This window comes from Physcomitrium patens, chromosome 5 (assembly GCF_059467195.1).
Source record: "Physcomitrium patens ecotype Gransden chromosome 5, ASM5946719v1, whole genome shotgun sequence".
Classification (NCBI taxonomy): domain Eukaryota; kingdom Viridiplantae; phylum Streptophyta; class Bryopsida; order Funariales; family Funariaceae; genus Physcomitrium; species Physcomitrium patens.
The window spans coordinates 18,029,657-18,044,981 of record NC_143414.1 but is presented as its reverse complement, the minus strand read 5'-3'; the positions used below and the strand labels follow the sequence as shown (position 1 = coordinate 18,044,981).

Sequence of the window (15,325 nt, the reverse complement as noted above, 5' to 3'; positions counted from 1 at the left end):
TCCATGATGGGTTTTGCATCAGGTGCTGCGCGTCTTTGCAGGACGAGCCACAGCCTTTTGCAGAAGATCCGTAGAAAATTGCATGTGTGCCTGACAACAGCTAGTTCTGGGTTGGAGGGGTGGCTACTTTCGTGCTGTGAAAAAATTCAGCCGGATCGTTCAACTCAAGATTTGTATGGATCAGATCATTATGGGAGTTCCTCGAACAATTGGAAAATTAGAGCCATTAGTAATTGTATGGTTACAACATCTGTTGGATGAATCACCAAAAAGCACTTGAGATTAAAGTAAAATAAATGAAAACAGAATTGATTGCAGCAGCTTCCTTGCGACAGCGTATTTCTTACGAAGGGTTCTGTTGGGATCCGATCGCAACGAGCTACGCCTGCTTGAGGCGACTATAACCACCTGCCACTAGCCCTATGCTTTGCGCCTTCGCTACAACAATTCTACAAACCGTTCGCAACTAAAGACTAATTTTTCAAAGCGAAATCGGGGGGGGGGGGGGGGGGGGGGGGGGGGTTGTGCGCTAAGCTGGAGTGGTACAAGCCCAGCCATCACTCTACCTACGATGACTTCAGGCATAAACTAGTAAGCAAGTTCTGGTTATCCAATTTAATGTACACTACTACAGTTGCCTCCGAATCACCTCGCATTAATGTGTCCAGGCACACAAAACAGTGCTTCGAACTGCGAGGCAGTCTCAGTAGGCTATCTTGACGTGCTTCATGTAGTTGGGATTGTACAAGGGAATTTGAGGACCATAACCCATGTGGTAATCGGGATAGAGAGGCGTGTAAGATTGGCTCGGTCTGTAGTCGAATCCGTAAGGAGGATATCCGTAGGCAGTTCCATACGTGGAGTAAGGCGGGGGATACTGCACTTGCGTTACCACAGGAGTGGAAGATTCTTCCTTCTTCTCCTCTTTCTTCTCCTCCTTCACTTCCACCTTCTCCTCCTTCGAGTCTTCCTTCTTCCCCTCCGCCTTGACCTCTTCCTTCTTTTCTTCAGTTTTAGGGTCTTCCTTTTTCTCGTCTTCCTTTGGCTTCTCCACCACCACCTCCTCGACCACTTGAACGACTTGGGGCGGAGGTGTTGGCCAGAACGTTGCGTGCCTATCCACCTTCCTCGCCCTCTTCAATACCCGCTCTGGGTCTGGTCTCCCAGTGACAGTCACCTTGGAGTTCTTCTGGTCGACTTCCACGTTAAAAACTCCTGCAAGAGCAGCATCGACACTAGAGACAATTAGTTCAAGCTGTTCCAATTTGACGCTATCAGTTTTGCCCTCAGCATTCTCAGAGTTGCGTCCGCACTCAAGAGAATCTTCACATTTCCCAGAATTGGCGACCAAAGAGGAAAACCAATCCATTTGAGAAGGAACGGTCGCAGCTTACCGCCCAAGTATCTGATTTCTTCAGCCACTATCTCCGCACATTTGGGGCAACACATGTGCACCTTTAGCTCAACTTTGTGCAATGCGATTCTCTGCGCAAGCCACCAACTTAAAGATAAATAGTCTATTGAACAAACAAGTGACATTTGATTAGATTCTCTAAGGATGTGCTTGTCTATTCCAATCTCTAAGTTAGCTAAAACAATGTACCAGAGGCAGATTTAACGGGACATAGGCAGAAGCCGTCTTCTAAATAGTGAAATGCGACACGTAGAGAAAAATTTGACGGCGGAAAACCACACACAGAAAACGATCTCTTTGGCGCCAACTAACTTACGGGCATTCGATCGGCGTGTTCCTTTGGAACTTGTACAGGAATGTACCAAGCGTTCTTGTCCAGCCATGGAGGTTGGGGACCTCCACTGTAGCAAATCTGCACACAATCAAACCCAGCTGAGTCTCTTAGCAACCAACAGAAGGCGACCACCTAACTTTTATGGAAACATCAAAGAATTGATGACCTCCATGGCAAGAATATATTGTAACAAAGCCTGCCAGATGCGGGAAAAAGCAACAACGATTCTTACTATTCTACTCCGAGGCCAACTCTCTCGAAACCACGCCTAGGTCCAGAATTCGCGAATACAGAGGAAGAATAACTGGTGGAAGCAGCGAGAGAAGGCATTCTCACCTCGGTCTCCGCCATTAAAAACTTGCGAAGTCACTGACCAAATATGCTTAAACCACAAACCCGGTAACCCTTTCCCGCAACCAACACCCCGGGGTCCAGAACAAGGGATGAATTAGGGGCTTGAAAACCGTCGCAGTTATAACACACTGCGAAGATGCAACCCACGAGATAACCAAAACCTCTTCCACCCAAACTCCACGCACGCACGCACGCACTCTCAACAAGCAAGAGCCAATTCACGACAAAGCATAAAGTTTGGCGCCGATTCGCAACCTGATGAACAGCACGACTCTAAGCAAAAGCCCCCGACGCTAAGGGAGTGAGGAGCAGTTGCGTTGGTACTACGCCCACCCCCAAATAGACGTCCAATCACAACAACAACAACACGCTCGTGCTCTCAGAAATCTCCGGCCTATCAGAACCTGAAACCGACAACTGGGGGGTCCTTCCGGCGACAAGTGTTGTGCGGAGCATGCAGTACAGAGACAGATGGGAAAATAGAGCAAGCCATGAAGATGGTCACCAAGCACAATACTCCTTTGTGTTTGCATGTATATATATATATATAAAGATGAGCAAACGAGCTTAGCTGGCAATGCAGCGCGGGGGAAACAGCAACAGCGGGTGGACTGCAGGGGATGAATCCCTGCGAAGCCTCTAGAGGCTCCAGCAAAGTGGGTTGGGTGGCGAGCACTTTCGATCCGCCGTGGGTCCCTCTCGATTCCCCAGGAGCCCCTTCGCAACTCGTCGCAAGCAAATCTGGTGGCCGATTTCCTCCTCCTCCTAGTCCCCGTCGGTAAAAATTTCTTCACCAGTTTCGTCAGCTCGTGGATCCAAGACTTGGGTTTTTTATTCGGTTCCAGCGGCCCCTTCCCTCTAGATTGATACTTGGATTAAGGTTAAGTATGTGGAAATTGATTGAAGAAGATTCACATAGTTCAGAATAGTTGTCATTTTCATAATTGGGATTTGAATTGCCAACCTTTTTTACTTTTTTATGTGCTTATTTCATGAACTTGGTACAATAAGGGGATCCAGACTTAAGGTTTTAGGGAAACCAAATACGACGGATCACTCAAAATATCACCATTCAAGTGATAATAATATCCATAATTCAAACTTTATTACCCCTGGTATGGAGTCAAAGAGGGAAGGAAGTTAAGGCAAGCAAGGCAGTTTTTGATATTTTACAAGCTCCTCTTTTGATATTTGGATTTCAAAATCGCCCACCTTGTAAGGTGGGTGATTTGGTGAAGTATCAATTAATATTTCAAAATATCACTCATCATACGTGAAATATCATTCAAAAAACTTAAGTCTGATTCCTCTTAATTATAATTTTTAGTTGTATGAAGTCATTAGGGATTGATGAGAACAATCTCAAATTCCAAACTTGGAAAATTTTGACACAATATCAAATAATGATGGTTTGAGAGTTTTTTAGATTTTATGTTTTTTAAATTTTTGTCACACTCTCAAATTTTAACATAATCTTTAACTTATATAGCTATATTCTACAAGAAGTCAAAAAAGATTTTATATATTTTTATGTATAAAAATGTTTACATAATTGACCACTCATTCATAAAGTTTATATTCAAACGTAATTTAAATAGTAAGTTAACGTTGATGTCCCTCTGCACTCTCTTTTTTTTTAATTTAAAATATTCAGATTATTCTTTTTTTTTCTTTTTTTTTTCCATGTTTTCTGTAGTATCTAGAGGATTTTAAAGTCCAAGTAGTTGTGGTGTAAGATTTATAGTTTAACATAATTTTACTTAACAATTTGGATGTTGATAAAGTGGAGATTGAATTACATTTCAAAATTGAATGTGGAATACTTCTCCTGATTTAAAGACAAATGATTCATGATCATGACTTTAACTCCATTTGTGTCCATTCAATTTGTAATTTAGAAAAATGTAATTTGTGTTTCTGTATTCAGAATTCTTTAACTTGAATGTGTACATGAAACTGTATTTTTTTTTTTAAAATTTAAGACTTTTCAACAACACCAAGATTACTTATAACTAAATATTTTGGAATTGTACATTATACATATTAAAATAATTGCAAATCAAAAGTTTGTAATGCATACAACATGAACTTGTTTTAGAAGAGTATAATCATATTTTAAATTTAATACTGAAATTCGTAAATTGATCAGTTTCTAAAATAGATATGACAGTATAATTCTTGGATATTTCAAAAATGGAAATATGAAATTGGTATTTAATAATAGTTACAATAGTAAAGAAGAAAGAGGAATATGTATCATTTGTAACAACATTACCTAAAACTTAGAAAAAGTATATTTTATTTTCTGTTTAATTCTATTTTTGTACATTTTGATCAAGGCCATGCCATTGACAATCCGTCCTTATAAAAGACCCATGATTTATGACAAAATCATTGATGAAGTATAGCACTAGAACAATACAATTTGATGAATGCTAGGTATTTACAAAAAAAAAGAAAAAAAAAAAAGAAAAAAGAAAATATGTATAGTTGATAACAAATATAGATTTATTTATTTGTATTTATCTGATAGAACTTGGTCATGGATACACATTATTTTGTCTTTCTATTTATTCCTACATATTTTAATACATTTTTTCACGTTGAATTACAATTTGGATAGAGAATAATGTAAAAATTTCTCCTCTCAAAATTCTGGCAAGTACCAACTGCTTTATTATCCTTCTTTGTTATTTTAAGGATTCTTTTTTTTATCAAGCTATTTTCAAAGTTAAAAAAATAAATGAATTTTACAACTTATTTAAATCAAATCTGAAGAAAAAAAGATATTGTTCTAAAAGTCAGAATTTTCCTACTCTAAGAGCTGAGTCAACTTTGTGGTAAAGGTTATGGATGAGTACGAAATGATAGACAATGCGACACTTGTATTGGCTATTTGTTTTGGGAATTTCCTGTTTTTATAAATATAGATGTGTCCTTCGATATTCTTTTCAAAGGGTTCAATCTATAAGACATGAATATATGCCATCCATGGCAATTACTTTAATTAGACTATTTTGATATATATATTTGCAATATTTCAAAAAATAAAGAATTGTTCTATCTGTTGTTTAATTTTTTCGTGAGTGAAATTTACTTAATTTAAATTATTACACACCGTGTTAAATAAGACTTCTGATGTTTAAAAACAAGATTGTCAACTAATACTACTTGTGAATCCCAAATTTAGGTGTAAAGTAACTTTTTATGCACCTCAAACATGAATTTGTTTTAGATTCTGAAGTATCATTAATTAAGGTTTAAGCCAAACTTGAAAGTCGGCAATATTTGCATTTAACATTACGATCCACGTAGATTGCCACGGATAAACACCAGCATCCCGCTTCGATGGATAAACATCAACATGTGGAAATCCTAATTTTAAGCTTGAGGGCCCTTATCATAAAATCGAAACATAGAAATGGTTGTTTTGAAACTCACGAAGAGGCGCTTGACTCGCCAATTAAGACTGAATCAAAACTAAAATTCCAGATTATGCATGTTAGTTGGAACCCTGACAGCCCTAACAAACCACCTAAAAAGCAACGATGCTTCCAATTCCTGGTGCTCGAAGGCTCAAAGCTCAAATAACTCTAGTTCATCCTGGCTTCTTCGCACGGCGAAGCCACTCGACATAATCCTTTGAAGCGATTCGAGAGGCTTCGTATCGAAGAAACCCAACTATCGTGGAATTCTCGAGGTGGGTTTACAGAATTTCCGAGGTGGGTTTATGGAATTTCCGACGTGGATTTATGGGTTTGCATGCCGTTGAAGACTCGAAGTGTGGGATGGAACCATCCAAACCCTAGAAGCTGCATTAGTGGTTGTTGTCACCCAGGGTTTTAGGGCACCTCCACTCCAGCCATACAATGCGTGGTCAAGTCAAAAAGGACGCTTTGGCTACAACGACAGGAACGGAGAGAGAAACCTCTGCCGTGCACAAATGTCATCACCTCAGATTTTTCTTCCCAGCCAGAGGGATATGGATGAATAACTTACATGGAGCTTGCGAAGAAGGTGACAAGGGCGAAATGGGATCTCAGGAGTGATGCCTTTTGAAGCTCCCATAATGACGAAAGCCCGCTTTCTGGCTCGGGAAGACGATGGATTGGGTGAAGCGATTGGCAATTGTGTCAGCAAAGGTACCAGTGACTTGACGCTCTTGCTTTTTTGTGTGTGTCGAGTGCCTAGTCTTCAAAGCACTACACATCAGAGGTCCTTTTTCCCAGAAATCCTCGCTCGGGACAACCCCACAGCTACTGCCGTTGAGGCGTTAGCGGCCTCGTGAGCTGGGAGGTGCTTCGCAAACCTGCACATTTCAATACATGGGACAAACTGATTCTACCGCCTTAGTAAAGAGCGACGTCTTTCACTTAAACACAGAGTACTTTTGCGAGCAAAACAAGACTTAAAAATGGACGTCTGCAACCATTGAAGCGACTGAATTTTACGGTTCGCTCACGGTTATTATTTTACTTATTTCCCCTTCGAGTATCTTCTCCTTGTCATGAAACTCTTGTGGGTAAATGTCGATTTTATTGGAATGGGAACCAAAGCATGCTTCAACCATCCCTCACCGGACCCCACCCTCTCAAAGCCTGTGAAATGTTACTTGTGTGACTTCGACAACTGTTTTTTTTTCTGCCAGGATTTTTTTTGTTGAATCAACTTACAAATATTCACGGACACGAAGAACATCAAATCATCATGATGTGAACAAGACGCCCTTTGTTGGGTTGAATAATTGTTGGCTATTACAGTTACTATCCTGGCTCCATGTTAATGTGTAGAAAATACCATGAGAATTAAGAGTCGAGTCTGGCTGGCTGCCGACAGAAGCTTCTTCAGACTCGAAAGAAAGGCACTTGTTCAGATATTACGCAACCGTTGCAACGTAAATCTGTGCTCATCCTGGGCACAGCCAAACCGACCTGAAGTCAGAGAATTCTATTAATCAAGGAAGTTCGTTGGGCTGAAAACACACACATATATATACACAAACCATCACAGTGGAATCCTATGGCACCTCCTAGCTGTGGCATGACCTCATTTCTCTTCGTCGGTGGCATCGTACTCAAGGGTCACGGAAGACCTCGGAAGCGCTGCCAATGTCCACAGGAAAATCTCAAGGGTGCGAAGGATTTTCAGTGACCAACCAGCCTGAAACGACTTCCTAAACTTGTACTCCTTGCCAGGTCAAGCACCATGTTATTTGATGCTGCACCTTTCAAAACCAGACAGACTGTCCTGCTCACAGAGCTTGTGTGGTCCCCGAAGGTGAAGTGAAATTTATCTCTTCAGTGAGTGACTTGGAGATGAAATACAGGAGTAGCCAATGAGCTAGAGTTACGGGGTTGTAAGTTGTCTTCCGATATAAACAACCAAAAGCCTCAGTCAGTCACTGGTTGGTGTTGGGAGGAAGTGTGGCGGATCCTGGTTTGGTGATTGCTAAGCCTGTTCATGTGCTTCCAGGACTTTAGTCCGGCCACTGAGTTCATTCTCACATTCAAAGAGATACCTTCCAGGTGATCAGTGGTAATTTAATTGTTCTCACAGACTCGGAACTTGTCCATTCTAATTTCTTCTCTATTTTCTTGAGGGGATGGCAATAAGTTCCCAATCCGTTCTTTCACGTGACTTGCAAGTGCTTAATTTGACAAATTATAACGCACAATCAATCAATCAATGTTTGTGCTTCTAGCTTGACTCCCATTTCAATTTTTCATCTGTACCCTAGTACATTCCAATGTCCTGTTTACATGCATATAGAGTTTATGTATGCACATCAAATGTTTCAGAATACATGCCAAATGCCATAGTTCTTTTTATCTAACCAATCAATGTGATAGTTGGTTGAAGAGGATGCCATTGCCATGGCAACCAATGCAATAGCAACAATCAATAAGATTGTTCAACAACAACAAATCTTATAGTAGCAATAGAACAACTAACAAATGTTGTATAAAATGCAATAATAAAGGGTGGTTGTATCAAACTATGATGATGTGAAACAACACTTTTTCAATAGTAGCATCAAAAAGAGATCAACTCCAATAGAAATCAAAACTGGTAGTAGTTGAATAGTTCAACAACAAGGTGAAGTTCTAGCAACAACAAGACATCAATAGGTTATTAGAGAGTTTTTTATCCAACAATTTCATCTATAAATGTCATTTAGTTTTATTATTCATCCAAATATTTTCATCTATGATATTTATTCATCTATGGCTTTGATACCATATTATACGATAGAGACATTCATTTGTATTGCAATCACAAATATGCTGAAATAAGAAAGAGGCGACACTTTTTAGAATTTCTATTATATACTACTGCAATCATAAAATCTATTTGTTTAATTGATTGGAATGAAGAAATGAAAAGAGATCATAGAAGAAGTGGTACAATTTATACTTCTTAAGAAAGAAATACTAGAAAATGAAAAGATTAATTCTTTATTATTTACTTTAGTAGTGAATGGAAGAGAGAAACAAGTCTTGAAGAAGCACTATCTAAGACAAAAGCAAAAGTCCAAAACTAATGAGTCCAAAAACAATTATAGGATGTATAAACAAAATGGACATTGGCGAGGTGATGTAAAGTATTTTATAATAAACAATGGTAGTACACTAAGTGTTAGTGTTGTTGTTTTTTCAACTTAAGAGATATCATATAAGTTACAAGCAACAATTGCATTATTGTTTCAATTATGTTATTGTGTTTGTATTGACAACATAACATATATATGCACTTAAAGAGACATGAATAAGCTTCTCAACTTGAATGAAAATACGACCATCCAACTTCAAGGCTATAATGGTGGCATTAACAAATCACAAAGTTCATATAAGATGTACCTCATAATTTTGGACCCTAAGGAAAAATACATTCTTGTAGTTGTGAAGGATGTATTTTGATTTCTAGGAGTATGTAATACAATCTTATTAGCCACAAACTTGTGCAAAAAAGGTTGTAAGTTTAGCTTAGATGACAATGGAATAGATTGGATTCTTTTTACAAGTGCCTCACTCATTTAATGTATACTTAATAATAAAACTTATCTTATACTTTGTGAAATTGAAGAAGTTTTTACATTTGCTAGTTCATCTATCTTAGATTGTGTGTTCATTACATGGTATCAAATATTAGAACATGCTTCAATGCATACAATACAGGCATCAAAACAAATGAATAGTGTTGAAAGTTTAAATATTAAGGATAAAAAGAATAAATTATCTATATGTAAATTATGCATTGTTGTTAAGGCCAATATGCAACCTATTTGGATAAGCATAAGCATGCAAATGGTATTTTAAATATAATAGTGTTTCATCTTGATTATTTTGATACAACTAGTTTTGGTGGTGCCGAATGATTTGTTGTGTGGATTTATAAATTCTTTGATTATTTTAGCCTTCTATTTCTTTAGACTAAAGACCATGTACATGATGCTTATAAGACTTAAGAATCATAGGCACAAAAGAGAATTAAGAAAAATGATAGAAACTTTTTTTTATTAATCAAGGTAACAAGTTCTTGAATTATAAGCTTGATTTTTACTTCAAGATTGAAGGCATTTGGTACATGATTACTCTTATGTATATATATGAGATTATTGACATGATAGGATATATGATGTAGATTATTTTTGAAGGAGTATAAACATTCTTTAGTATAATATATCAAAAATAAAATATTAAAAGCTTAATACAAATTCAAAAAAAGGTATTTTTATTAGATGTTTAGATGTAAAAAAGAGATATGAGATTTTTCCACATAATAAAAAAAAGATAATTCTTAATTGAAATGTAATTTTTCTTGAGAACAAGGATGGGTTGCTTGGTGAGCCATTGACTCTTAAAGAAAAGAATACAAAAGATGGAGATTATAAAAAAAAAAATGTTTAGTTTGCTTAATTTCAAAATTTAAGTAGATTAGAAATATCCAAATTTCAAGCTTTAGAATCACATATATATGATGGAATTGGTTGAGAAATGGTTGACAATAAGATAAGTTCTATACTAAAAGAAATAATAGAATTCTATCTACCAAAAGTGGAGGCAATCATTTAAGCTCTATTACCAAGATGTTATATAAGTGGTATTGATTCAACAAACATTATAAGTGGTAGTAGGATGCATTGCACATCTTGAAAAAATAACAATAATTTTTTTTAAGGAGATTATAACTTGCTACTTGAAATAGTAGATATTATTTATGTTGATAAATATATAGAACTAGAAACCATTAAATAAGCCAATAGCTTATCTCTTTATAAGAAATAGAGTAATGCCAACTTTGATATCCTTGTAAAATACAAAGATAAATTGTAAGAGTGTTACAAGATGTAAGACCTCAATGAACATAGTTATTTTTTTTGCATTGATTTTTTTAAAAATAAGAAGAATGGTACTATTAGTCTAAACCAAACTAAATATATTTTTTATAAGTTTGAAGAATTTGGAATGAAAAACATAAAGACAATTGCAACAACAATGATATAAGGTCATCTTATTAAGTGTGAGAATGGCAATTCTTTTAATTTAGAAGATGTAAATCTTCATAAAAAAGCTTTAGCTTTGTTATTGTATTTTATAAATGGTACAAGGTACAACATTGCATTTTCTTGTAAACACTTTGTTTAATATATGGCTTACCTATGTATTTGGCATTGGCAAGGAATTATACAAATGTTTTATTACTTGCAAGAAACAAAAAGTTTTGGTATTGCAATATAGAGGTAAAGAAATAAGTTTGCAACTTCTAGACTATAGTAATGGAGATGGAGTAGGTTGTATGAAGACTTGCCATCCAATGGATGGTTATGTATTTATGTTAGGTGGAACAACTATTACTTGGTCAAGCAAGAAGTAATTATTAATCCTTGTTTCATCAATAGAGGTAGAGTATACAACTTTGGCCACTGCAGCAATTAAAACTTTGTAACTTTGTAAAATATTTAAGGATTATGACATTTTCAAATAAGAGAAGATCCTCATTTATAAAGATAATTAGAACGCTATTGCTACTACTATAAATCCAACACACTATAGTTGTACAAAGCATTGGAATAAAAAACATCATTTCATCAAGCAATGTATAGAGAAATGATAGATTAGATTGGAGTATTGTCACATAAAGCAGATGCAACAATCATCTTTACAAAACCTCTTCCTAAAGATAAGTTTATAGTTTTTAGAAATATATTAGACCTTCTTTCAATAGAAAACTAAGTCCCACTAGTGGAAGAGAAGTGTTGAATAGTATGATTTGTATAATAATAGAAATATATAATAGAAATTCCACAAAGTGCTGCCACTCCCTTGTTCTGGTGCCTTTATATTTGCAAAGCAAATGAATGTCTCTGTTTTGTTACAAATGCAAAAGTTGCTCTATCAACTGAGGTGCGGTTGCAGGTCAGTACTTGGATCTTGTATCAAACTTACGTTAATCTGATCATGATCAACACTGACAGCTCCTTTGAACTCGATGCCCACGATGCCCTAAATCCTGGATTCACCACCTGGACATCGAGAGTATGCATAAGATGTGGTTCTATGAGAAATAGACTTCTACTTGTGCTTCAATCTGAATATTGCAAGATGCACAGAAATGAAGTCGAGCCATTCAAATTCCTTGACAACACTACACATGGTGACAGGGACTTGGTCGAACTGGTGCCCAGATTATCTTGTTTTCCTGCTGCCCTCAATAATGTTGCTGTAATTAATCAAACCCAACGCTATTAGATTTGAAAGGGAAGCATGCACATTGAACAGTATAACAACTGAAGATAAGTGCAAGATTGTAATAAGTGTAGACAGATGATGGCAAGGGCAGTGGTATTTTTTACATCCATTTTATTTGGGTCCTAGCGCCATAAAATCTCCTCAACCTTCGACGCTGCATCGAAATCTCGTGTACCAATGCTTAGGGAACTGAACTCTTTCTGGATTATTAACAGAGGTAGCAATACCCTGTTAACACTCTCAGTCTTTTAGAGACATGTGCTCCTTTGATCATCACTTGCATCGATCGACGCATGATGAGTGGACGGCTGAGGAGTAACAGAAGTTCTCCGTCAAAAAAGTAAATTAGCGCGCAGCTATTTTTCTATGCAATTGAAACTAGCATCATTCCGACCACAAACTGCATGGAGTAATCTAGCAGCAGCAGTTTTCATTCCAGTAGTTGACACGTTCAGTACTAGAAAACACAGTGTAATTTCAATGCGATAGAAAGAAAAAAGTTTGATATGCACACCTACCCAATTGACAAGAGATCACTCCAAGACCTCTTTCGCAGAATTCCATCCGCCTAAATCCACGAACAGAGACCACCAATCGAGGATGCTGGACTCAATGGCTGGTGTTTGCGGACCGCGAGAAATAACAACTTCAATAAAACATGAAGCGCATGAAATATAAAGTTGCTGGTGTGCAGAATTAGGTCTTCGGCGACACAGTCTAGGTTTATGATGGTTCCTTCGAGAGACTAAACCTCTTCCCCTCTGTTTGACTGATATTCTCATCCGGTGAAGAGATGCGTGGTGAATCCAAGTTTATCTTCTGTTTTTCCTCTAACTGACCCAGCAACTTCAGTATGAATTGAGCATCCAACATACATTCTGCAATGATAAAGCTCCAAACTAATGACTTTGATCGAAAAAACGGCGTTCTTCTGCAGTACCTTGAGCATGTATCTATCACAAACCCTGTAGTTTAAAAGATCCGTGTGAAAAACGACAATGTACTGGCAACTCAAGCCTGTCAACGGAAGCTGACATGCTTCGTGTGAGACCTAATTGTGAGGACATTCCTTGGGATCAAACCAGTACCGAGATCCGAACCTGAAGCAAATGTTGTACTCACTCAATCAGCATTAGAATCAACATCACAGCAACCAGAAATATAAGACTCAGGAACTGCATTCATTCGTGAAGACCTGTATCGCAGATTCCCACATCCACGACGCATAGATTCCCTCTTTCACGTTGTAAACAACATATGAACCAGCATCGGAGCAAGCTCACTTATCACCCACCTCACCATTAGATACATTATGCAGAAAGTCTGCTCACTGTACAAATATTTTGTATTTCCAAATACAGCCTCCAAGGTTGTATTCACAAAATCAGAAGCTGAGCCAATATTCTGAAAGCAGAATGAAGCTTCGATAGAATATTCGACGGACAGGGAGTTTACTTTTGTATACCTCCCATTGAATTTCTGCTCTTGTATCGTTCTTTCTCTGGTTTTCTAAAGCATGTTTGGTTTTCCAGCCAAAGAATACAACAGCCGCCATGATCATTGTTTTTTGCAAACTTCAGAATGAACAGAGTCGAAATCTTTTTTTATAAGACTCCACGGCGTGCACGACTAATGTCATATGACATCTCGCTCTCTCTCTCTCTCTCTCTCTCTCTCTTTCTATATATATATATATATATATATACATACATACATATTGCGTGTTGTACACGAAGCTTCAAATTCGTTGACGATGACCTTCAGAAATCAAGAGCACTTGATATGTTTTATGTAGGTGGGGTTCGTGATGCCCAATGGATATGGTGAACCTCGGTAATCTCTTTCGACATAACTCGGAGGATAGCTCTGGCTTGGTTTGTAGCCGCTGTACCCGTACCTGTATCGATGGTCATGCTGGGGTCCGTATTCGCTTGATTCATAGTCATGGTATCGGTATCTATTCTCTGGCTCGGATTGATAGCCATTGTTTAAATGCCTGTACCTGGAGTCGGGTTTATAATTGAGTCTGTTGTTGCTTGTTTGCGTTGATTGGTACCCAGGCACGTAGTAGCTGCTATGTCGGCGGTCGGAGATGTTGTCATATGAGCTGGACTGGACGAAGCTAGAGTTATAGCGAGGACTGCCAGTCACTTCAAATATTGGCAGATGGTTGCCTGTGCGGTTGTGGATGTGGCCGCGGCTGTTGTCGAAGAAATACCCCTGGCTGTGTTTGTGATGCTTGCGGTGTTTGCTGTGATTATCGTGGTAGAACGTGAACGAATCGGACGACACTATGTCCGCTCTTTTATCCACCTTCCTCGTCTTCTTCAACACATCATGTTTGTCCACATAGCCGTAGACCACAACTTTTGAACGTGTTTGGTCTGTGAAAATCTCTTCCACACCTATGTCAACAAAATTGCATTTCTGCGTGAGCATGATCATTACATGTCTCAACTTGCAAACAGAGCAAAGCTGAAGTAAAAAAAGAATCAGCGGTGAAACAATAAACCAAGGCGCTCACCGTACGCTTCACTGATTTCTTCCCGAACTTTTTCCTCACACTTGTTGCAGCACATAACCGCCCTCAATTCTGTCCTCTGCATGACCACCAACTAAAGTGTTATGGATTTGCAAGTCGACCGAAGATTCTATTCCCATCTCGGACAATCATCCCCTCCACCGAGATAAAACAAGTTTTTCCACCGGAATCATGGGTAAGAGAATCTCCAGTCATAAGGCCAAATTCGTAGAGGAATTGAAAACTCACCCTAGAAGATGAGAAGCATGGGGATAAAAGGGTTTACCGGAGAATTCCCTGCATCTCTGTAAGGAAGAGGGTGCTCGTTCATCCACCAAGGCTCACTGCGCGCTAAAAAGACCTGTGCAATGTTTTTTGAAAAAAGGTCGTCTTATGAAAACCTCTGGCAGCTTGAAGATCAGATCATGTGGCACAAAGGAGAATAAGCAAACTCAACATATCCTTTCGGAAGAGGAATTACTGTCCAGTTCTACTGTCACGTGAACCAATCTACGACTCGAGTGAAAGTCATCAAAGCTACAAACGTGATTGAGTCCATACATCATTGAGGCTCATCGCTGCTACTCCAACCGTCCTGAACACAGCAACACTGTTTCCCAACGTAACCGCCAAGATGTCCAATGCAAGATCTGCTTTCAATATTTAAGGCCAGACGACAAGATAGTCTACTATCAACAGCGATGAGGAGCTGCTGCACCGGATATCGAATCACAACCAGCGTTGCAATTGGAATGAGAAAGAGACCACGACACTTAGACACTGAGACACCGAGCTAGGTGAAAAGATGAGGAACCAGGATGTGTGCTGAACATTGAAGAGACTGAGACTGAGAAGCTAGGGAATGAAGTGGTGAATGAAGAAACTCGAGAAAATTTATAACAGACGAGCAGTTCCATTATCACTGCAGACTAGCGACGCCACCCACAATGAAA

The 15,325-nt window shown here is 38.2% G+C and overlaps 2 protein-coding genes across 3 annotated transcripts; both read right to left on the bottom strand.

Annotated features, from left to right (window-relative positions):
- Positions 1–253: 253 nt before the first annotated feature.
- Positions 254–2,631, bottom strand: LOC112282028 (uncharacterized). Its single transcript, XM_024519146.3, has 4 exons — positions 2,085–2,631; positions 1,731–1,826; positions 1,395–1,485; positions 254–1,215 (listed from the first exon to the last, which is right to left on the bottom strand). The coding sequence occupies exons 1-4, from the start codon at positions 2,097–2,099 to the stop codon at positions 704–706; spliced, it is 714 nt and encodes a 237-aa protein (XP_024374914.1). The 5' UTR covers positions 2,100–2,631; the 3' UTR covers positions 254–703.
- A 10,547-nt stretch (positions 2,632–13,178) lies between these two features.
- LOC112282255 (uncharacterized) lies at positions 13,179–15,324 on the bottom strand. Of its 2 annotated transcripts, XM_024519671.3 has the most exons (4): positions 14,934–15,324; positions 14,659–14,733; positions 14,376–14,451; positions 13,179–14,256 (listed from the first exon to the last, which is right to left on the bottom strand). In XM_024519671.3, exons 1-4 carry the CDS (start codon positions 14,946–14,948, stop codon positions 13,619–13,621), a joined length of 804 nt encoding a protein of 267 aa, XP_024375439.1. In that variant the 5' UTR covers positions 14,949–15,324; the 3' UTR covers positions 13,179–13,618. The 2 variants fall into 2 exon arrangements, with proteins under 2 accessions (XP_024375439.1, XP_073390114.1); XM_073534013.2 differs by lacking the exon at positions 14,934–15,324 and having other exon boundaries at positions 14,622–14,733.
- Position 15,325: the final 1 nt, after the last annotated feature.